Source organism: Anomalospiza imberbis, chromosome 1 (genome assembly GCF_031753505.1).
Source record: "Anomalospiza imberbis isolate Cuckoo-Finch-1a 21T00152 chromosome 1, ASM3175350v1, whole genome shotgun sequence".
In the NCBI taxonomy this organism is placed as follows: Eukaryota; Metazoa; Chordata; class Aves; order Passeriformes; family Viduidae; genus Anomalospiza; species Anomalospiza imberbis.
In genome coordinates, this window is record NC_089681.1 from 128,470,247 (window position 1) to 128,490,987 (window position 20,741).

The window sequence follows — 20,741 nt, forward strand, 5'->3', positions numbered from 1 at the left end:
AAGTAAGGGTGACTGACAGTAAGTAAGAGAACCTATCTAAAAAAGGAAATGTAGGAGACAGAGTCAATGTGAAACACAGGGGAGGCACAAGAAAAATAGGAGATGGAAACTCTAGAGACAATGGATAGAGGCTTGGAGATGCAAAAAGCTCACAAGTTTTTGACACGGATAACTGGCTTAGTTATGCCTTCTTGCATACTGATTTATCAGAATCACACAGAATCACAGAATATGTCATGTTGAAAGGGACCCTCAAGGATCATCAATTCCAACTCCTGGCCCTGCATAGCACCATCCCCAAGAGTCACACCATGTGCCCAAGAGTGAAGCAGAGTAGAGAGAATACAGAAGGATGGTGGGGACAATGCCAAGGAGCCTCCAAAAACATCACAAAGGAATGATTAATAACATGAAAAGGGCCAGGAAGAAAGCTAAAACAGGTCAAAGGAGAAGATTGCAAATGATTGTCAAAACCATCAGAAAGGATTGATCAAGCAGGGGTTTGGTTCCATTTTCTCCTCTTGGTGTGGACCAAGTCAGGCAGGTGTTGATGCCAATGTGATGGCAAATGCTGAAGCTCAAATTAGAAAGTGAGGGTGTGGAAATAAATGCTAATTCTACAGGTAGATCTTTAACAAGAGAGCTATCATCAAGGGAAAAAGGGAATACTGAGGGAAATGAATGAGAAAATAAAACTAAGACAGGAAGGCAGGTAGGGAAAGGAGGCTGGGTGGCACACAAAGGCAACATGTACTGAAGGACAGTCCAATTTAATAGATGAATAAGACTGCCAAAAGTCAAGTAGAGTAATGAGGAAGGACAGGAATGGGAGTTGGGACACACTTACCTGGCTGAGATTATCACAAAAGACTCCCTGTACCAGAAACCACATAGAAAGGCACCTCAAGAAACAAGGGTCTGCATTTCTGTGGCCAGGAGCTGAAGAGATTATTCCCAGTAATAAGGAAATTTTTTATTTCTAGGGAACAGAACTGATGTCACACCAGTCCTGTTCCCAGGGCTGCAAAAGAAAGATAGACAGTAATAAGCATGTCATAGTGTCCCAAAAAAAAGTGGGATTAAGTGGCATAGTCAAAGTATTGTGAGGGAGTATGGGGAGAAAGGAAGACTCAGGACTGAATAAATATCACCAGAGCTTAGGAGCAGAAAAGGGACATCAGACTAGATTGGTGATGGGGACAAATACAGGTGGAGTAAGCACAAGAATGTAGTGTAGCAAAAGTAGCTCCAAAGAATGGTCTGCTTTTTCCAATACCATGTCCTACAGTGAATCAAACTGAAAGTTCATTAACCCAGCCCTGTATCTGGTGCTCAATATTTGCCAATAGCTGATGCTAAAGGAGGGCTATAAAATCAAGGCCAAGTGTACAGACATACTCTCATTCCTAGCCACCAGGATCTGCATCTTATAGACATCCTGAACAGAAAATGGTGACTTGATAAGTAAGGAAGTCTAAAGAAGTGATAAGTATTGCTGGATGCTGATAACCATAATCAGAAAGATGAGCTCAAGCTAAAGAACTCTATGCAATGACTTGGAAAGTAGGTGTAAGGAAAACAAAAAATAAATAGCAGGGGCTAAAGAAGAGAAATAAATCAAGCAAGCAAGCAAAATAAGCAGAAAATAGTTCAATTGGCTAGATTAGCTCTCTCTTTTTGAAGAGTGTGCACTGTGCATTGGCCTCCCCAAGCAGAGGAGAAGGAAGCCACATCCTGTGTCCCATTCCAGACTGCAAAAGACTCCTAGTGCTGAGCTTATCCCAGCAAGACAGCAGCATTTCTTATCTGTTCTTTACTTAGCAGTTTTGCCTCCTTGCTTTCAGTGATCACTGGACAGCACATCATTATCTAACAGCTCCAGGACTGCCTTTTTGCAGTCACCCTCTGTCAGCCTAGAGCTATGCTCTGGGGCATGGGGAGCTGCAAGGGCCTTTGCCTCAAGGATGTATGAGGAGGTGAGATGAGGATTTGGGTATGAATTAGAAATGGGAGATGTTTCAGGTCTGAAACTGCAGTCATGATTTGGTTTCACAGGTATTCTGAAAATTATGAAACTCTGCTACCTACAATAGCATCAGTCCTACCTTCCCTAAAACCAGTGATCTCAAGAGATTTCTTCTCCTTCTGAGCAGGAAAACAACCTCCTCTGGTTTGGGATCTCAGCTGAAGTTAGAAATATGCAGGATACCAACCCAAATCCCCCTGTAATTTAAGGAGATTTCTGTCCAAATTCCCATCCTGTCCCACTACTAATTCCTGAAGTAGAAAATAATTTTCATCTGAGTATTTGAGAAATTGAGTCTCCAGGGAACAGTTACTTATAAAGCAGTATTCCTGATATTCATTACTTGCATCATGCGCATCCAAAAATTCTCAGGGTTCTGCTTCACCACTTAATATCTCAATTACCATGAATTAAAGAAAGGCATCAAGAGCTAAGAATGTAGCTGGATAGGTCTTTACAACATGGTCTAAAAAGCGTGTGGTGCTAAACAGGTGTAAAAACAAACCCAAAAATTTTTCAGAGGTTATGTCCGCAATGCAAGGCATGTATTTTCCAATTATGCCTTGCCAAAAGACATTCTTGAGAGACTGTTGCCAGAAAGAGCCTGTTAAAGTGACATCAGAGGAAAAATACTAATTTACAACATGTGTTACATATTTTTCAGGAGCCTCAGCTGTCAAAGGATAACACTGCATAAGAATTTGTTCTTTTCCTATGTGCTGAACTCCATGTTTACAATTGCCCACCTCATTGCTGTCGTCCCTAACCCAGGCCTTGTAAAAAGAGACCCTGTAAGTACTGCATGACTGCTCTCCATCCTAACACCCAAGTAAAATCACTATGGCCATGCCAAAACCTAGAATTCCCATTCCTCAGCTTATGATAGCCATCTGGGAAAACACACACAGAGGGTGCAGATTCTGAGAATTTCACTCAAACTTGCTCAGATCTTTCACCAAGCAATAAAAATCTTTGAATCTTGTACAAGCCCCTGACTTGTTCCAGGCAGCTCATCCATACAAGCATGTGTCAGACCTCCACTGCTCCTAGCAATAACTACCTGATGATTCCCAGCAAAGCCCCTGAGGTGATAGATGCCTCTGGTGACTGCTTGTCCTTCTTCACAAACCACACACTGGGGAGGGACAGGATGAAAAGATAGAGGGCTTATTTCAATATAACACACAAAAAGGTCTATTTGCTGCATTTTTTAACTTGTGAGGCAGTAAATCAAAGCATTAGTTACCTTCACTGCTCTTAGATACAGCTTGTGCCAGTCCCTCAGCTGGTAAATATATATGGCAGATCTCAGTCATCCAGTTCTTGCTCCCTAACCCAGCAATTACTTTGTGCTCAGTCCTTACAGCAGCCCCAGCCAATGTGAAATTAATGCAAACGTGGTAATCTCAAGTTTCATTTTAACACTAATCAGCTTGTAGTCTAATAAGATCATTCAATTATAATTCAAACATTTATCTGCCTCTAATTTCATGAAAGGAATTAAATCTTAGCACCTGATTTTATCTGATCACATGTGTGTCTCTCAAATGTGTTCTGATTAAGTAAGTTAATTAAAGCAGAAAATATATAGCCTAAAGAAAACATCACCAGTCTCAGAAACCATCTGGAGATTAAAAAATAGAAGAGCAGAAGAATAAATTAAAAATCACACATTTTGTTTCTCTTTGTTGCATAGCATCATGCGTAGATAGCCTGTGCAAGAGATGCAATGAAAATACACTTGATATTTGAAGATAAAAAGCTGGCAGATGATATCAGGCACCTAAATTGAAGTAAAATCATTACCTCAGGGTTAAGAATGATACTTTCTGACAGCACAAATAAATTATCTGAAACAGTTTAACCTAAAAGTTGAGGGCATGGGAAGGAGTCTTGTGTTTTAAGATTTCATTTAAAAACTGTATCTAGTGTATTTTGGCCTGATCTTTATTGGAAGTGAACTCTCAACACCAGTGAAGTCAATGAAAAAGCCCTCAGTGGCTCCCATAGGGCCATGTAGCCACAGAACAGTTCCAGCCCACTGAGCATCACATGATGATATCCCCAACCTCCATTACAGTGGCACAATTAGTATAGAAGTGACACCAGTGGTTGCCTTCGGAGGCCATGGAGCCCCAAAGCAATGCAGAGGTTCATGTGCCACACTCAGCTCCCAGGTCTCTGCCCAGAATATGAAGAGGAGCCTGAATGCTCAATATAGTCATGGAAACGACCCAAGCGGTGTCCTGTTAATAAAATTGGGTGCAGTTATTGGCTAAGTAGATGTTTTGATGAGCAAAGCCATTGCTCTGCAATTTCTTCTTCCAAATCAAATTTGCATGTCTTTGGCTCGGCAGGGAAAGGCTGTCTAGAGACAAAGTATAAAACTTGGAGCCAGAAGACTTAGGGTCTCTCATTTTTGTCCCACCATCAAGTATGGGACGAAGGTACACTCACTTCTTGATCTTGCCTCATATTTTAGATTTCCCTCCCATAAAACAAAACAAAACAAAAAAATAAAATGGAGATAAGGTGACCTGCTAATATGTTCAAAGCCTCCCAACATTACTAGAAAGTGTATCCTGTTACCTTAATAACATAATAAAATTGTAATTCTGTGATTGGGAAAAGAAAACAGACAGGAGTACATTTTTAACATATGATGAAATTACAGAAAATCTCTATATGGGTATATGAAGATTTAGAGGACTTAAGTTTAAAATGCTTAAAAAATCACAAGAATTCCCATAATATTTTTATGCTGATGCCCATTAACAGAGCAAATGAAAGCTTTACAGCTCAGTTTTTTTCTACTTCTACTGCACCCTCCGCTTTAATAAGTCAATTTGAGATTACTGCTTCTGCCTTTCTCTAGTTTGCTGCACTTATTCACTTTCTATGTGCACATCTTTGGAGCTTCACAGGTTCATGCATGTATGGCTCTCACCTTTTGTGTATACAGAAATACTGAAATGTGTAGATTGAATTTCAAGAAATAATGGATACCACTCACATAGCAGCCATATACTGAGATGAGGTTGGTGGTATTTATTCTGCAAAATAATAAATATGTTTCCACCCCAACAGTTCCTGCTTTTTTTTTTCCTACCTAAAGTTTCACAATAAATTTTAAATGTGAAATGCCATGGGAAAATACTTTTAGTGATTCATAATTTATGATGATCTCAACAAATTCATATAATTTTGAAAGAAGAAAGGATGATCTCTTAAATAACAAGGAGAAAGGTCAGGAGGAGCAAGAGAGGAAATTCCTTCCTAACTCCAAGACAACCCCACTCTCCCTGTGACCCTGGGAGAAACAACATGAGAAAATCCAAAGCATCATTTACATGAGGACAGTCTGTACCACATCCTTATTCACATTGCTGCTAAGAGTTAAATCCTTTGATGATCATTCTGCTCATGTAAAATGGTAAGTCAAGCCACTTTTATAATAATCTTAACTTGCTTATTTCCTCATGTTTTCTGGTTATCCAATTCTCTCTCTCTCTCTGTTTTCTCTTTCTGTCAGATTTATCTGGATCTGAAACCATGGACAAGAAGGATCTGAGTCCAGGTGGCCATACAAGAAATGAAGAAGCCATGGACAAGGTTCAAAGACATTTAAACAAAAATAAACAGGACATGTGTATGAACACTAATTTACATATACTGAAAATTTTGACTGTTTTATCTGAACTAGGAACTGAATTAATTATGCTGTTACTGGAACTGCGTTGATAGGAAGAGATATAATCTATCACCTAAGTGAGACTGACCTACAGTAGAAGGGTGATCTATGGACAGCACATTATGTACTCCATTAAAACCTCCAGAAATATAAATAAAACTCTTTCTGCTAAATCTCTCAATATAGTCTTACACATCAGATTTGTATTTTTCATTTTCTGTATTCCACAAGAGTAGTAATTTTAATACTCAGTACTGATGGGAGTAAAAGGAAGCGACAGTTAATGCCTGAAGGGGCAGCTCTACCAATGAGAAACTGAGCAATTCATCAGCTCCATGGGCATCATATAAATATGCTTTTAGGTGGAGCTAAATTTGGACACAAATTAGTAATGTCTCAGTAATTAGAACCTCTTTCACAAAGGCTTTTAGAGATCTTACTGTAGTTTTTTTTCCTCTTTCTCATTCTAGTGGAGATATCTGTTCTCTTCTTTCTGCAGGTTCTTCTGTAGCCTCTTCACCTTTTATGTGGTAGTTTCACCCTTGCTTCTGTCATTATATGGTGTGTAAGTTTATATTTTGATTGCAGTTTTATATAGGCCATAGCAAGGGCCAGTGCTCCCCTAGTAATTCCTAGGAGCCCTGTGTGGGGTCTCGTGCTTGGCCCTGTTATGTCAGAGAGTAAGGACACAGCATCCATTCAGGCACACCAATCTCACAGTCAAGTCCCATCTCATTGCCACACAGCTTCTTTAGGCCTTAATGTATAAACAATCTGTACCCTCTTATATGGGTTCAGTAGCAGACCTGGGATGGAAGAACCCAAAGCAATCCCTGTTTAATTACACACAGCATGATTTCATTTCCTCCTGGCAGCATCTGTAACTAACTCAGCCCTTGAACATGAGGAGTGAGAGGATGGAGGCTGTTTTTCCCTCCTTGGGTAGATGTAGATACATTTTACAGATCTTGAGCCAGTTTACCACCCTAGCTGATGGTGCAACATGCACTCTTGTGTCTCTGGCCGGAGTACATAGTCCCTTTCTCTTTGCAAGCATTTCACTAAGCTTGTTGACAATGTGGGCATGAGGTGCGATGACAAGGGGCACCTGATTATCTGTACTGCCCAAAATCCATCTCCTGGAACAAGCAAGGCTTCTAAGCACTAAGGTCTTCTAAGCATCTTACTGCTTTCAGCACTGTTTGTTAGACTAAGAGAGCACAAAGTCTGGTGCCCACTAATATTAAAATTTTAAAGCAAGGCCATGGTAGTAGCAATACTAAAAATTCTAGCTTTCTTGTGGACACTAGAACACTATAAATGATCTATCCATTAAAAAATTAAAGTGAAAACCACAACTGCCCAGTCGTGCTAGGTTTTCCTCCCTGCCACAATTACAGCAAAACTGTAGAAATAAAACACTGAGCTGTGTGGACAGATGACAAGTGTAAAAGAATGGTTACTGTAATTTATGGGGTTTCAATATTGGTATTCCCCTGTTCCCAAAGGAATAGAGAAGCGATGTAAGACAAGAAAGCAAAGGAGATTTGCAGCATTTCAGGAAGAGTGTCAATTTAGGTATTTTTTACCATACAAATGTTATCTTCTCACCACTTCTTGCTTTCACTTCCTGCTGATCTAGCCTGGCAGAGCATGGGGGGTTTAAAACATCTTTTTATCAAACGTGGTGCTCAAAAATTATATCAGTGAGGACAAATGGCAAAACTGCTGCTCCATGTGACCTATTTTCCTTAGTTGTTCCAGCAGTCCCCCTCATGGGGCAGACCTCCCTGGAAACAGCAAAGGTGGAGATCCACAAAGGAAAGGGGCGCTTCCATCTTCTGAGTTGTTTCATATATTATATTTGGGGTAGAGCTTCAGGAGGTGCCATTCTTGTTAAATAATTTGATTCTTTTTCTATGTGACTATTTCCACAACTTTTCTGTCAGTGTCAAAGCATCTCTGAAGTCTTTTCTATTCGTACATCTATTCCTCCATCATCCTTCCATTAGGTTACTTATAGGAGCCTCAGCAGCCAGTTTAGCCACCAAGAGGTGACACAGGGCCTGGGCAATTGTGAAATCAATAGAATGAGAGTAAGAACAGGAAGATTTGGCATGAATGTTGAAAGTTAGAGAGAAGTTGTCCCCACTAAGAAGAATTTCTGAATTGAACAAAGCACCATATCACATTGCTGAGGTTCACAGTTGTGGTGGCTGAGCCCACGAGGTGCAAGCAAGCACAGTTCCTGATGTCCATGTGTCTGCAGAGGGGTGACCACAGAGGTGACAGGGAAAGGAAATTCCTACTCTATCTATCTGTGCCCCCATCCACAAAGAAAGGGAGGGATGATAGCGTTCATGTAGCTCAATGCAAAGATTTTCATGTCAAAATAACTTTGACTCCATCAGATCCTGTGTATGGGCTCTTATTTAGGAGCCTGAGTGCCATTTCCTCCAGAAATGTGTTTCCAGAAAGAACCTTGAAATGCAAAATGCATTGTTGCCCAGAGACTGAAGGCATCAAATCCCAGAGCTCATTCCCAGGTTTTCTGTCCTCATCTTTTCTGCTCAGGTGAGGTAGACCTGCACTCAAATGCCCAGTACAAGTCCAAACTTCAGGTGTAAATATCGATGAAAAGTCAGATTTAACCTGTCATTGTGCCTAGTCATTATTCCTCTGAACCATCTTTGGACCCTGAAGCTCTGCCACTGTGGCAGTGAGAAGTGAGCACTCCCAGCATAGTTGTTCCCAAAATCAGTAGAATCTCAGCCCAGTTCTTGCTGTCGTTCTTCTGTTTAGCCACAGTGGCCATTTGCAGCCATGAGGCTGTGGAAGCAAAGCACACACTGCAAAGCACACACTTTTGCTTTATGCAAAATGAGTGAATCCATTCCAGATTTGCTGAAATTCATGACATGACTCCAGAACTGCTGCTCAAGGAAGGTGTGCTTACTTTACCCTCAGATCTGCACTGTAGCAGTCTCCAAAAGGCTATTCATCTTCACGGTATTGAACCGTGTTTGACTTAGATGCCTTTCTGAGGCTTTTTTCATTTTTCCTTTTGGTCTTCCTAAGAGATGGGAGAGATGACAAAGTGAAGATGGTGTAAAAATTTGGGATAGTACCTGGGCAACCATAACTTTCTGTCAATTGTGCTGTCTCCAATGCATCTGAGAGACTGAAAGTTAAACAGATGATAATATGTCATTAGTGCCTAAAAACACAGGCCTAGAAAAATGTCAAGTAGCCACTCCTTAAATGTCAGATCAAGAAGTGCAGATGCTAACAATTGCCTTTTGATGGATTCTGTGTTACACTGTATGGATGTGTCACACCCTGATGAACTTCTGTTTCACACGAGGCCTCCCACACTCATTTAAGCAGCTTAGGTGTTGATATTTCTCTGTGAATATAAAGCAATTATATCTAGAAATATTCAAGGTGTCTCTCCAAGTTTTCCTTGCAGTATGCCTTTTAAAGGTTCTAACTGAAAAGTGAGAAATTTGAGTATGAATTGCCCAAAAAGATTTTTCAAAATCCTTCAAAATATTGGATTCTTCAAAAAAGAATTCCCCTCAGAAGAACAGTACCATAATGTTTCCAAAACACAATACTCCCCCCAGTGCCATGCTGCCACAGCTATTTTCCTTGCTGTGATTTGTCTGATTAAATGGCAGTGCTTCCTGTAGAGGCAGCTGTGTCTCAATCCAAGACAATTTACCTCTTACTCTAAAGCTGGTGGCTAAAACAAGTCAGGTGAATTAAATGCAGAGTGTTCATTCCTTTCTGGGGATTGCATCATCCTGCACACCTACACCATAAAGTCAGACATGCTTTTCAATGACTGCTGTGCAGACCAGCAGTATTGCCCATTTTCAGCCATGTCCCTGCTACCCTGTGTTTCTTGAAGGTATCTAAGTCCAAACAGAAGTAGCTTGAATCAGAAGAGGGAAAAAAAAATGAAACATCATAGTGCCTTTACAGATGAGAGCCAAACATGTGGAATAAGGGTATGGAAGAAGAAACAGCAATGACTTTCAGCAGGAATCAAACATCAAGAGGCTTGGGTTAGTTAAGCACATGACCTTGAAATTTCGTTGGCAGAATGAGCTATTGGCCAATAATAGGTCAGTTGTTTGGATAATTGAACTCCTTTGCTCACCATCTCACCCCTGAGTGGCTTCTGCTTGCATACACCAAATTGACTGACTTCAGGATTTTCTGGCATCCCCTTGGCCCTTTGGTCCTTTGAAGGGTTGGCAGCTCTACCTAGCAGCAGGTGACCCCAGGAAAGACACTGGAGCAGCATCTGAGCAAATCCAGAGAATTAAAACAGTCATAAACATTTAAGGTCAGACACATCTTACATTTGGACACCTGTTTTGCAGACACGTACAGCTGACCTTGTCACCCCATGCTAAAGATAGACAAAGTTACATTCAGGGAACTATCCATCTGGCTTATTTCAGATATATCGTTTAGGATGAGGTAATTTTTGCTATAACCTCCATCATCTCTATCATTATCTTTTGATTACAGGAGAGACAGATTGGGTATCTATATTTAGTATCACAAATCCCAGTTGTATAATTAGAAAACTCCTGGAGCACTTAACTGAAATGTGAGTGGATATATCCATGTCATCAAAGAGTACCTAGGCCCCAGGAAATGCTTTTGTAGGTCTAGATCTTTCACGTCAAACATAAGGTAGGTGCACTTGACTGTTAGATATACTCCATGCAAACGTAAACTACCCTGGCTCAGGGCTCAATGCCCGGAGCTCAGCTATGCCTGGATGCAAATTTGAGTAACCTCTGCCTTGTCCTATCATCCTGTGCCTGGTGGCTTTTGCTCGGGTGCCATGATAGAGGACAGGTGCCTGGAATAGCAGGAGCTCTTAACCTTTTTTGTCAGGGATTGCCTCCCTCCACTGGGAGAAGGTGGCAGCAGATCCTTTCCAAATGAACAGCAGGATGCACTGTCTTGTGCTATTTTATTACGCAGCCCCACCCTTGTTTTCTCTCCATCTTTGCTGGCCTACCTGCTCTCCTCCATCAGTCAGGCTCATATCTACAATGACTCCCTTAAAAGCTGCCTCTCTCTGGCAGCACCACTCAGAAACCAAGCTGATAAAACCCCTTGGGAATGGTGAGGCTGTTTTGCTTTGCCTCAAACCCTGCATCACACTTGCCATCCTGCAGGTGAGGAGCCAATGGCCACTGCACACTGAGACAGGGCCAGTTGTGCAGTGAGAGCCCCTCTGGCCCTGCAGAGCTCAAAGCTGCAGCCCAGGGAGAAGTATTGCTACTGCAGCCAGGACTCAGGTAAGTGCAGATGTAGCCTTATTGATTCCTGTCCAGAATGTGTAAATCTGGGTTGGCTGCTTTGCTATAGCATAGACATGGATACACATGCTGTTGAGAATATCCGCTGTTATTTAATTTCATATTTTGCTGTCTTGTAACACAAAACCTGGTAGCCTTCTGAGAACTGTGTACATTTCATTCTGTAAATGGTTAAAAAGTATATTAAAACGTTAATCTTCTTCCAAACCCCAGTATGCCAAGTTTCTGACTGGAACACAGTTTAATGGATGACTCATTGCAGATACATTTTATAATGGTGTGATGTTCTGATAGCCAGTGATTTACAGCTACAATACTTAGCACAGTGTTGCTTTGGAAAAAATTTTATTGCTTATTTGTGTAACATATGGATACTTGGAATTTAAGAATATTTTCACAGAACAGTGTTCTAACAGTCAGAAAAAAAAACCAGCATTTTTTAAGGCAGAGTAGTAATCAAACTTGAAGCTACTCCTTTAAAATGTTTAGAATGTTTGAGAACATATTGTATTGCCTTCAAACTGAATTGGAATAAATCATATCTGGCTTCCATGGCAAGCTGTAATCTCTTCGAGGAGGGTCCTCTGCTGCCATGCACTGGGGAGGTTTCCCAGAGGTGAAGAGGAACTAAGGTAGTAATGTCAAATATGTTTATTTCCCTTTAAACAAAGAAGTGTACAGCTGTAGTGACGGCTCATATAGCTGGCTTGGTTTAAAACTGATAACCTTGGCAGGTCTGTTCTCAGCAATTTATTTGAAATGTCAGTGGGGGGCATTTCAATGGATAGTGAACTTTGGAGAAGAGACATTTCATTATGCACACTGAGGGGCTTTCCCACACTTGCTTTCCATAGGGCAGGATCTCTGCAGTTGACAAGGACTGATGTAAAATACAGACCTCCCAGCCTGGCACCCTGAGCTCCTTTACCCAGGAAAGCAGTGCAGGAATGGGCACACACGGGAATCTGTACAACCTTACTGTGTCAAAACAGAGTCAAGCCTTTTGCTCTGACTGAATTATTAGGTCAGCCTTCTTCAAACAACTAGCAGGTTTATTTCATCTTAAATTTTGTTATTATCATTCAAAGTGGAGTTCTGGGGTTTATGCAGTTTGAGTTTTTACTTGACTTGCCCCAGTGAGGGTAAGTGGTGCAGTTAATGGTGCAGTTTTCTGTCCATAAGCTGTTAACCAATAACCAAGGAGAGCTTAACAGAGAAATGACAAGCACATGTGATGAGAGCCTGCTGGATTAGCTGAGGAGAACACTATGCCAATTACATTATTGTGCAATTGCAGGGTCCTGCATAGGCAGAAGGGCCTTTGGGACTCCTTTGGCAGGACTGGAACATTAAAAGTGTTTATAACATGCCAGTATACCCTGCAAAACATCATAGACACTGTTTCTATATCTTTCTTGTAAAAGGAGAGTAAATTGATTTATTTCTCCTCTGGGAAATGTTCCAGAATCCTTTTGAAGTGCTTTTGTTGCATACTGCAGCTGTGGTGTTTATGAGATTTCCATAACTCTCTGAAAGATTTGCAAATGAGAGGAATATGACAGACTGTATTCCTATTGACCCCTTTTGCCCCAGAGTTATTAGGCCACAATCATTACAGTCGCTGGAGTTTGCTTTTATGCGCAAGGAGAATCAGGAAAATAAGGGACCTTTTTTTTCTTGGGTGTTGTCCTGCAGATCTGCAGAGAACCTTTCTTTGTTTCTGTGCCCATCAATGTAATGCAAACATGTGGCCAGAGGCAGCCTCCTTGCTCACAGATTGAGTTTATTTCCACACTGCATTCTGCCAAAAGAGGGTCATTCTTGGCCATCCTTCCAGAAGCACAAAAGGAGCTGCTTTTTTAGGTGGTTACCTGACTTTGAGGGCTGGTCATTTTTTCCTGATAATTTTTTCACACTTCCCCTTGCTATAGCCATCAACAGGACAGTGCAGGACAGTGGTGTCTGTTTCCAGGCTGTTAAAAAGTGGAGTATTTGTTTATTCCTTTGTTCAGGAGACCAAGTTGAGCAACAGTTATGGGGCTGCACTAGAAAGGACCTGCTATTTCCTCTCAGCCTGTGCTGCTCATGAATTAAAACTCCCTAGCTTCAGTCACCTGCACACCTGCAGACAGAAAAGCTCATGACTTTTAACTCCCCTTCAGAGTGTGAAGGTCCTGCAATGATCCTTTCCTGGATTTTACCGTGCTGCATATTGTACAAGACACAACAAGGACAGAGCCTCTGCCTCACAGAACTTACAACAAAACTTTTGTCTCCAGCAGAAAATAAATTTTCTTCACATGTTTTTATCTCAAAGTTAGCAGTCACAAAATCCTAGATCTTGGAATGGTTTGGTTGGAAGGGACCTTTAAGATCATCTAATTCCAACATCCCTGCCATGGGCAGAGATACCTTCCTTTAGACCAGGTTACTTAGAGCCCCACTCAATGTGGTCTTGAACACTTGCAGATATAGGGAGTTTACAACCCCTCTGGGCAACCTGTTCGAGTATTTCACCACACTAATAGCAAAAATATCAGTCTTTATAAATTATAGTAAAGAAAATAATCAGTTATCAAGGATTATGCAGTGGAAAATTTGCTTCTGTATCATCTTGCAGTTTTATTTTACTTGTTTCTGTAAAAATAAACACTATATAAAACTTACTATTTTTGCTATTATCTCAATTAAGATTAATATACACCAAGGTATTGGTTGCATTTGTCATGTTTTATTTTTACCAATCCAATTCTAATCAGTAAAAGGTTCTCTTTTACTGAAAAATCTCTTTTACTTGCTCTGACCAAAGAGAAACAGTTTCTTTATTGTTGGGAAATATTTCCATTGCATCACTTAGCTATAGCTGAAATACACTGCATTTATTACCTCATCCAAAGCAGACTGATTTTTGTTTCCCTTTGAATAACATGAATTTAACATCTTATCTCAATGCACTGTTTTTTAAACTCCTTATAATAACTTTTTCACATAAATTCTCAAATTAATGTGATGTGTATGAAAGTACTAGTCATAATAATCCTTTATTCTTTGCCAAGGGTTTTCTTACTTCTTTAACTTATTACATCAGAAGTTATTAAGTTCCTCAAGAGTCATGTGTTGTCTGCATGTCCATTGCTCTAAAGGATAAGTAAAAGATTTTATTTTTGAAGCCACGAGTCATAGTTCAAATGGAGGGTACATAAAAGAAAGAAATGTTGATAAATGAAACAAAAGGAGGTCTATAGCTGTCAGGGAATGTTTTTCTATGTGTGCATTTGTTTTAGCTACAGAAACAAGTTCCAGCAAAACTGACTTGGTTCTAGTGGAAGGTAAGTTCTGTCAGTCTCTGCTCAGAGGGCTGGTGAGCAGTGCATACAGAGAAGAGGCAAAGAGGAGCAAGGATCCTCCATAGCCACCTTCCTTTCAGTTGGGCAGTATGAAACGGGGAAAGAATTAAGTCAAAATGACAGATTTGAGAAGTACCATGGATTTTATTGCTGAACTCGCCATCTGTGCTCAGTTCCTCCTCTAGTTGTTCCTCAAGCCCAGGTGGCTGGATGGAACGCTGGGACAATTTGGCCCTGGCAAGAGCAGGACCAGCCCATGTGCAACATGCAGGCACCCTGAGTCACTCCCACTAAAGCCATCAGGAAAATGATGCCTTGAGCTCTCAGGTGATCCCTCTGACCTGCAGCTCCTCCACAAGAGGACACAGTGCTGGCCCAGCCCAAACCTCAGACAGAAAACTACTGTGATGGCTCAGGAAGTTTGCTTATGTTTTAGAGGCCAAGGTAGCTGGCTGATGCCTGTCAGGCAAGGCAGCCCTTGTAGGGATGGGTTATCAATAAGAGGAGAAGGGAGAAACGTAAGCCACCATCTAGGAGGCTGCATTGAGTCTGGGCTAGGAAACAAGGCAATAAACATATTGACCCAATCCTGTGAAAAACAGTCCAGGAATTATATAAGAGCCTTAATGAACACTTTTGCCCACAGAAAAAGGAGCAAATACATATTCACTTATTTGGTTTGGTGGTGGTGGTAGTGGTGGTTGGTTGGGCTGGGCTGGGTTCGGTATACAATCTTTTTTGGACACACTTTTAAGAACTGCTCAGCCACAGTGTGGAAAAAAGATGTAACAGTCTGTTCTGTCCTACATGGTGAGAAGAAAACATGAATTACCAGAAAATAAAGAACAGTTCTTCTCACTAATCTTGTCAGAATCCTATATCCTAACCTATCAATAAACTTGTATTTTCATGAATACCAACCTGCACTGCAAATATTGAAACAGAACAAATACACATGTTTGGGCAATTGGGAATTGGGAACAGAAGGTGATGGACTGTGACTGAAGAGATTTTCTGATCCAGAGAGGCAATCCAGACAAAGGCAAAACATGCAGTCCCCTATCTGCTGAACTGCAAAAGTGTCTCTTGAAAGAGACCAGTCCTAATGACATCTTGTACAGCCCAGGTAGTCAGCTTGGAAAACATCTGCAGAAGTTAAGGGGAAGAAGTATTCTCCTGTGCCAATGTTACTTTGGGGGACTGTTACTTTGCTATCACTGCTATGACCTCGGATTCTCAGGTAGCATGTGGTGCCCCCCAGAAGCAGTGGGTCTCTGCCAGCACAGCAATGCCTGACCATTCCTCCTGGTCCTCCTGGGTTGTGGTGACATGGAAGTCCAGGTGAAGGACTCACTGCCCTCCCTAAGAAAGCAAATGGACATGAGACACATTCAGAAGAGGAGCAGCATCGTCCCTCACCAGCTGGCACTCCAGTAGTGGACACAACATGGTTCCCTCCACCATCTGCCCACTGCTTCCCAGAAATGTGTAGCCACAATCCCTTGTCAAGGTCTGTCTGCAACCTCGTCTGAACCATGCATGGGAACCACTTCTCCAGCTCCATTTAGCTCCACATGTCAATTTGTTATTTCAACAAAATACAGCAAAGCTGTCACCTCGTAAAGTAGTAAAGACAGTATCCCTGGTACCCTACAAAAAGAATCTCTGCTGCCACAAAACTTGCACTTTCCAAAGGAATTAATTCAGAGCTGGTGGCTGTTTAAAGTGTAAATGACTTTGGTTTAGAAGAGAGACTTGAAAAACTTAGAAAAGTGTGATCAAAAGGAAGTAATTCGAATTGGAGCTCGATGTTACTGTATTTTCCACAGCCTTCCTTTGACCTCTAGAACAAGTTGTTTGTTTCAGTTCTAAAAAAAACCCATACTGAGTTTTGAAGGATTTTTTTTATTTTTTGGTACTTTTTGGAGTGCTGATACCATAATTTTCTTCTACTTTGTGTGGGCTTTTATTTACTTTAATTTAATTTTCAGAATCACAGAATCTCTAGGTTGGAAAAGATCTTCAAAATTATCAAGTCCAACTCGTGCCCTAACACCTCAACTAAACCATGGCACTGAGTGCCACATTCAGTCTTTTTTTAAACATATCCAGGGATGGTGACTCCACCACCTCCCTGGGCAGGCCATTCCAGAACTTTATCTCTCTTTCCATAAAAAACTTTTTCCTGAGTCTCTTTTTCTCCAGGCTAATTTAATTTAATTTAATTTAATTCCTTCAGTTCATCTCATTCATTAAAGTTTGAAATCCTTCTCACTGATAGGTGCTGAAAAAAAAACCCCAAAAAACAGAAAGAGCTGGGAATTTTTGCTCCCCTTTGCTTTCTTATAGCCTAGCAGCATTTATCTTTGCCTACTTAAATGCAAAATGCTGGTCAAGTGTGTGACTTTCTCTCATTTATCTAACAGGTAAGCTGCAAAGTGCTGCAATTCTTTCACCAGTACATGCTGGGCTGCAATTACTTTTGGATGCTCTGCGAAGGCATTTATCTTCACACGCTGATCGTGGTGGCAGTGTTTGCCGAAGAACAGCGTTTGCACTGGTATTACCTCTTGGGCTGGGGTATGTATGTTACCATTTGTAGCAGGATGGTCAGTGCACTCAGATTTTTTTAATTCTTCTAGCACTTATGTATCGCTTATGATCTAGTTAATATCATTAGCTCATAGCTTAAGACCGAGTTCTTGGACCCTTAAATTGAGTGCATGTAGTTACATGGGCTTAGAAACTTATAAAAAACATCACAAAAAAGTATTTTTTATTTGCTTCATCTTGGGATTTGCAGAAAGAAATGCTTAAGCTCTGTTAAGAAAAGCTATGGGAGAAAATGTATTTCTATTCAAGTCTGTCTATTTACTGAAAGAAAAGTTGTTTATTTCTGTCACATATATGCAAAAGCATGAATTTGTGACAGTACATATAAAGTATAATTTTCCTGGAATCAAGACGAAAGATCAGTATCTGTGTCTCATAAAGTGAAGCAATATACAGCATACAAAGAGGAACCAGAATTTCTCTGGAAATAAAACAGTATCAGATATATTTTGGCATATGTTGTTTTAAAGGAAAAAAATTTGATTTTGCCTACTAGTAGATAATGGCTTTGCTGTCAGGACTGGTTTTGTCCAGCTGCATGTGGTCGCATGCATACTGCCCAAGGAACCATGACTAGGTCTGGTTCTTCATCTCCAAATATGCAATCTCTTCTCTTTTCACTAAGGGACCCCTTGCCTTTTTAATGGGTAGCAGCAGATATTTTTCCTTTGGACTATCTGGTCCAATAAAAGACTATATAAATATAATTAGTATATTACAGTGAATCTTTTACATTTAAATCACTATTTTAAATCCAGTCCACATCAGTATTGACAGGAAATCCATATCAAGAGCTTTTTTTCCAATTTGGCAGCCATGAATCTCTGGCCTCATTCCAATTTCTGGTAAGATAGCTCCCCTATCTTGAAACCACTGGTGCAGCAAAGCAGCAAATAATGGACCTTTACCCATTGTCCCACTGTACACAGGGATGCTCCTGCAATCCTGTCTGAAGCAGACACAATTTATTCTATATTTGCCATCCTCTTTGGTGAAGTTGTACTTTCTCAAGATTATTTCATTTACAGCAGGAAAATAGAAAAATAGTCCTATTGCTTAAACCAATAAAAATTAGGGGTTTTTTAGATTAGATTAATGGATAATTAGATAACTAGATAATTAGATCAGAGGAAAATTACCCAATTATATATGTTCTGCAGAAATTTAAAACACTTTCTTCAAATGCAAGTTAGGCATCCAATATTTGATCCTAAATAGGCAGTAACAGCAGTTATCCCCTATCTGGATTTTCATTTTAAAGTCTGGTCATTTACTTTCCTCTTACAATAAAAAGCTTGGAGCTCTCTGGATACCTACATTAGATACCAAGAAAATTAACATGATTTTCTAGTTTATATATGTTGTAGTGCCAGATAGCAGTCTCCAGGCATGTAATAATTTGCCTTTGGTGGTTTTTGTTGGTTTGTTGAGTTTTTCTTAATGAGAACACCAGCATGCACTCTTTTTTCTTATGAGAGTAGCATCTTCTCTAAGAAGAGAGATACTTGTAATGCTTTTGGAATTATAAGTATATGAAACATTATCAGCTCTTAAATGGAGACAACCTTCCTGAAGAGCCCTAAATCAAGTTAGAGGTTCTGGACCTTGCCAATCCAAATAGCTGAGCCTTCTTGGAGAAAGCAGTTGTGCTATCACAAAAATCTCCTAGCTCAGAATATTTCAATATAAAAAGTCTCACAGGGCTATGAAACAGCAGCCCAATGTGACGAGTCATTTTAAACACTTGCTTCCAGACAAAGCTTTTTCATGTCTCGCAGAACAAGGCTTCCCAAAACAGTGTCACCCCATACCCAATTAAGGAAGAGGAATATGGTCATAGACATTTTTTTTTTTTCTAGTGACATTCAATTTGGGCAGTGCAATTTAATGCACCTGTGACATCCAGCCTGCAATGAAAGCTAACTAGCCAGCTGTAGTAGTGCTGAGAATGTCACCAGCAGCACAGTGGGGAATTCTGTGAAGTTACCTGATAAGACGCACATCAGTATCTGCAGAGCTGCCCAAAAAACAAAGAGGGTAGTGGAAGTGGTAACAGGACACTGGTATAAGTTATTAGAAATGGACATAACTCTTGACACTGGTGTCTGCAGCCTAAACTAGATGAATACTTACACACGCACACACACACAAAAAAAAAAAAAAAAAAAAAAAAAAAAAAAAAAGATTAGTATCTCCTAACTAAAGTAGAAATATTATTATTAGCAAAATGGTCTGATTATGACAATCTCATACATTTGTATGAATCATTGTAATTCTACTGATTCCAGAAGGAGTAGTAACACAGTCTAACTTTAAACATCCATCTATGTTAATCAATGGACAGAGACACATTTCTCCAAAGGGCAATGCAGAGGAACCAGAGCAGGCTGTGCTCTGAATTACAATTCAGGAGATAAAAGCAAATGTCCAAAACGAAGTTGCTCACTATTCATTGCTATTGTTAATCTCTATGCAAGAAAATCTGGCCTACTTTATTTGGAAAAACTACTAATGATATTTGAAAAATAGCTTTAGAAGAAAAATATAAATCTGAGCTAATATAAAAACATCTACAAAAGGTTTGAGGCGATTGAATGGAATCTGGCATGGGCAGATGTATTTCAAGGCTGATGCCATCAGCTGACCCCTTGTCTAGGAACCACTGCTGCGGATGTCATTTCTTATTTGGTATTGTTTCCCTGGGTCAGGAAATCACCATTAGGCAGGACAAGGAAACAGTGTCAACTGTGTGCAACAGTGCACTTCACTCTGGCTGCTTCAGGCAGCTTCACTCACATAAAAGTGAAAAGGGAATCATTTATTTGGACAGTGCTGAAACTGAGTGCCTTCCAAATTGTACTGGAATACTGACCTAATTGCCAGTTTGTGCTGGAAAGGACCTGGCATGACCTAAAGGGATATGTTGTATCTGTCCTTGGGATGGTTGGGCACCTTCTCTGCCTTATTCACTGCTCACCATGTGTAGGTGGGACTCTGATACATGTAACCATGACCCCACAGTCTTTGATGCTCCACTCCTCTGCTACTCTCTGCTTTTTTGGCCCTTTACAAGGGCAGCACCTAGCACTAGAAGAGCCCATCCAGCCGGCAGCTGGAAATCTGAGCTTCAGAGAGTCATGAGCTTCTTAGCCTGTAACTAGCTAATGAAGACTTTCCACTGCATTCTTGAGATTTGCTTTTGAGTTTGTTGAGCCAAATATCCTAGGCTAATGCATTTAGCAGAAGAAAAAAGCTCTTTTTACATCATATGGCATGTTCTACTTGCAATACTCCAGGCCATAGTTTTCAGCTGAAGAAGTTTTGCTATTAAAGAAAGGCCCTTTAAAAATTGCATTTCAATCTGCCGACAAAACTGGCCCAGACTTGCTCCATTTCCCAACCAAAACTATTTTTTCAAGCTGTCAATCTCACGAGCTCACCCTGAGGTCATAAGGTCCTTTCTTTCTATTCTGAGCTTTTTGTTGTTTTGCTGTGCATCATCGCCCAAAAAAGGTAATTCTGCAGCCAGAGGCCTAGGAATCACTTTCTAAAAACATATAAAGGAGAAGGCAATCCAGTTTGTTCTCCCACAGCTGCATTGTCCTCCCAAGGTAAATTGCAATAAGAACTCTTTTTTTTAGCAGTAGAGTAAATAGCTATTGCTTAAAAATGCCTGGAAACTTAAGAGTGTCCTATTTATGTCTTTTTGGACCTTG

General features: G+C 40.4%; 1 protein-coding gene across 2 annotated transcripts in view; it reads left to right on the forward strand.

Moving 5' to 3' along the window:
* The window catches only part of CALCR (calcitonin receptor), a 158,909-nt gene that overhangs the window by 116,193 nt on the left and 21,975 nt on the right, over nucleotides 1-20,741 (forward strand). For both annotated transcript variants that reach the window (XM_068211045.1, XM_068211053.1), the window contains exons 7-8: nucleotides 2,691-2,817; nucleotides 16,839-16,992. In XM_068211045.1, coding sequence (XP_068067146.1) covers nucleotides 2,691-2,817; nucleotides 16,839-16,992 — 281 coding nt within the window. The remainder of the gene's footprint in view (nucleotides 1-2,690; nucleotides 2,818-16,838; nucleotides 16,993-20,741) is intronic.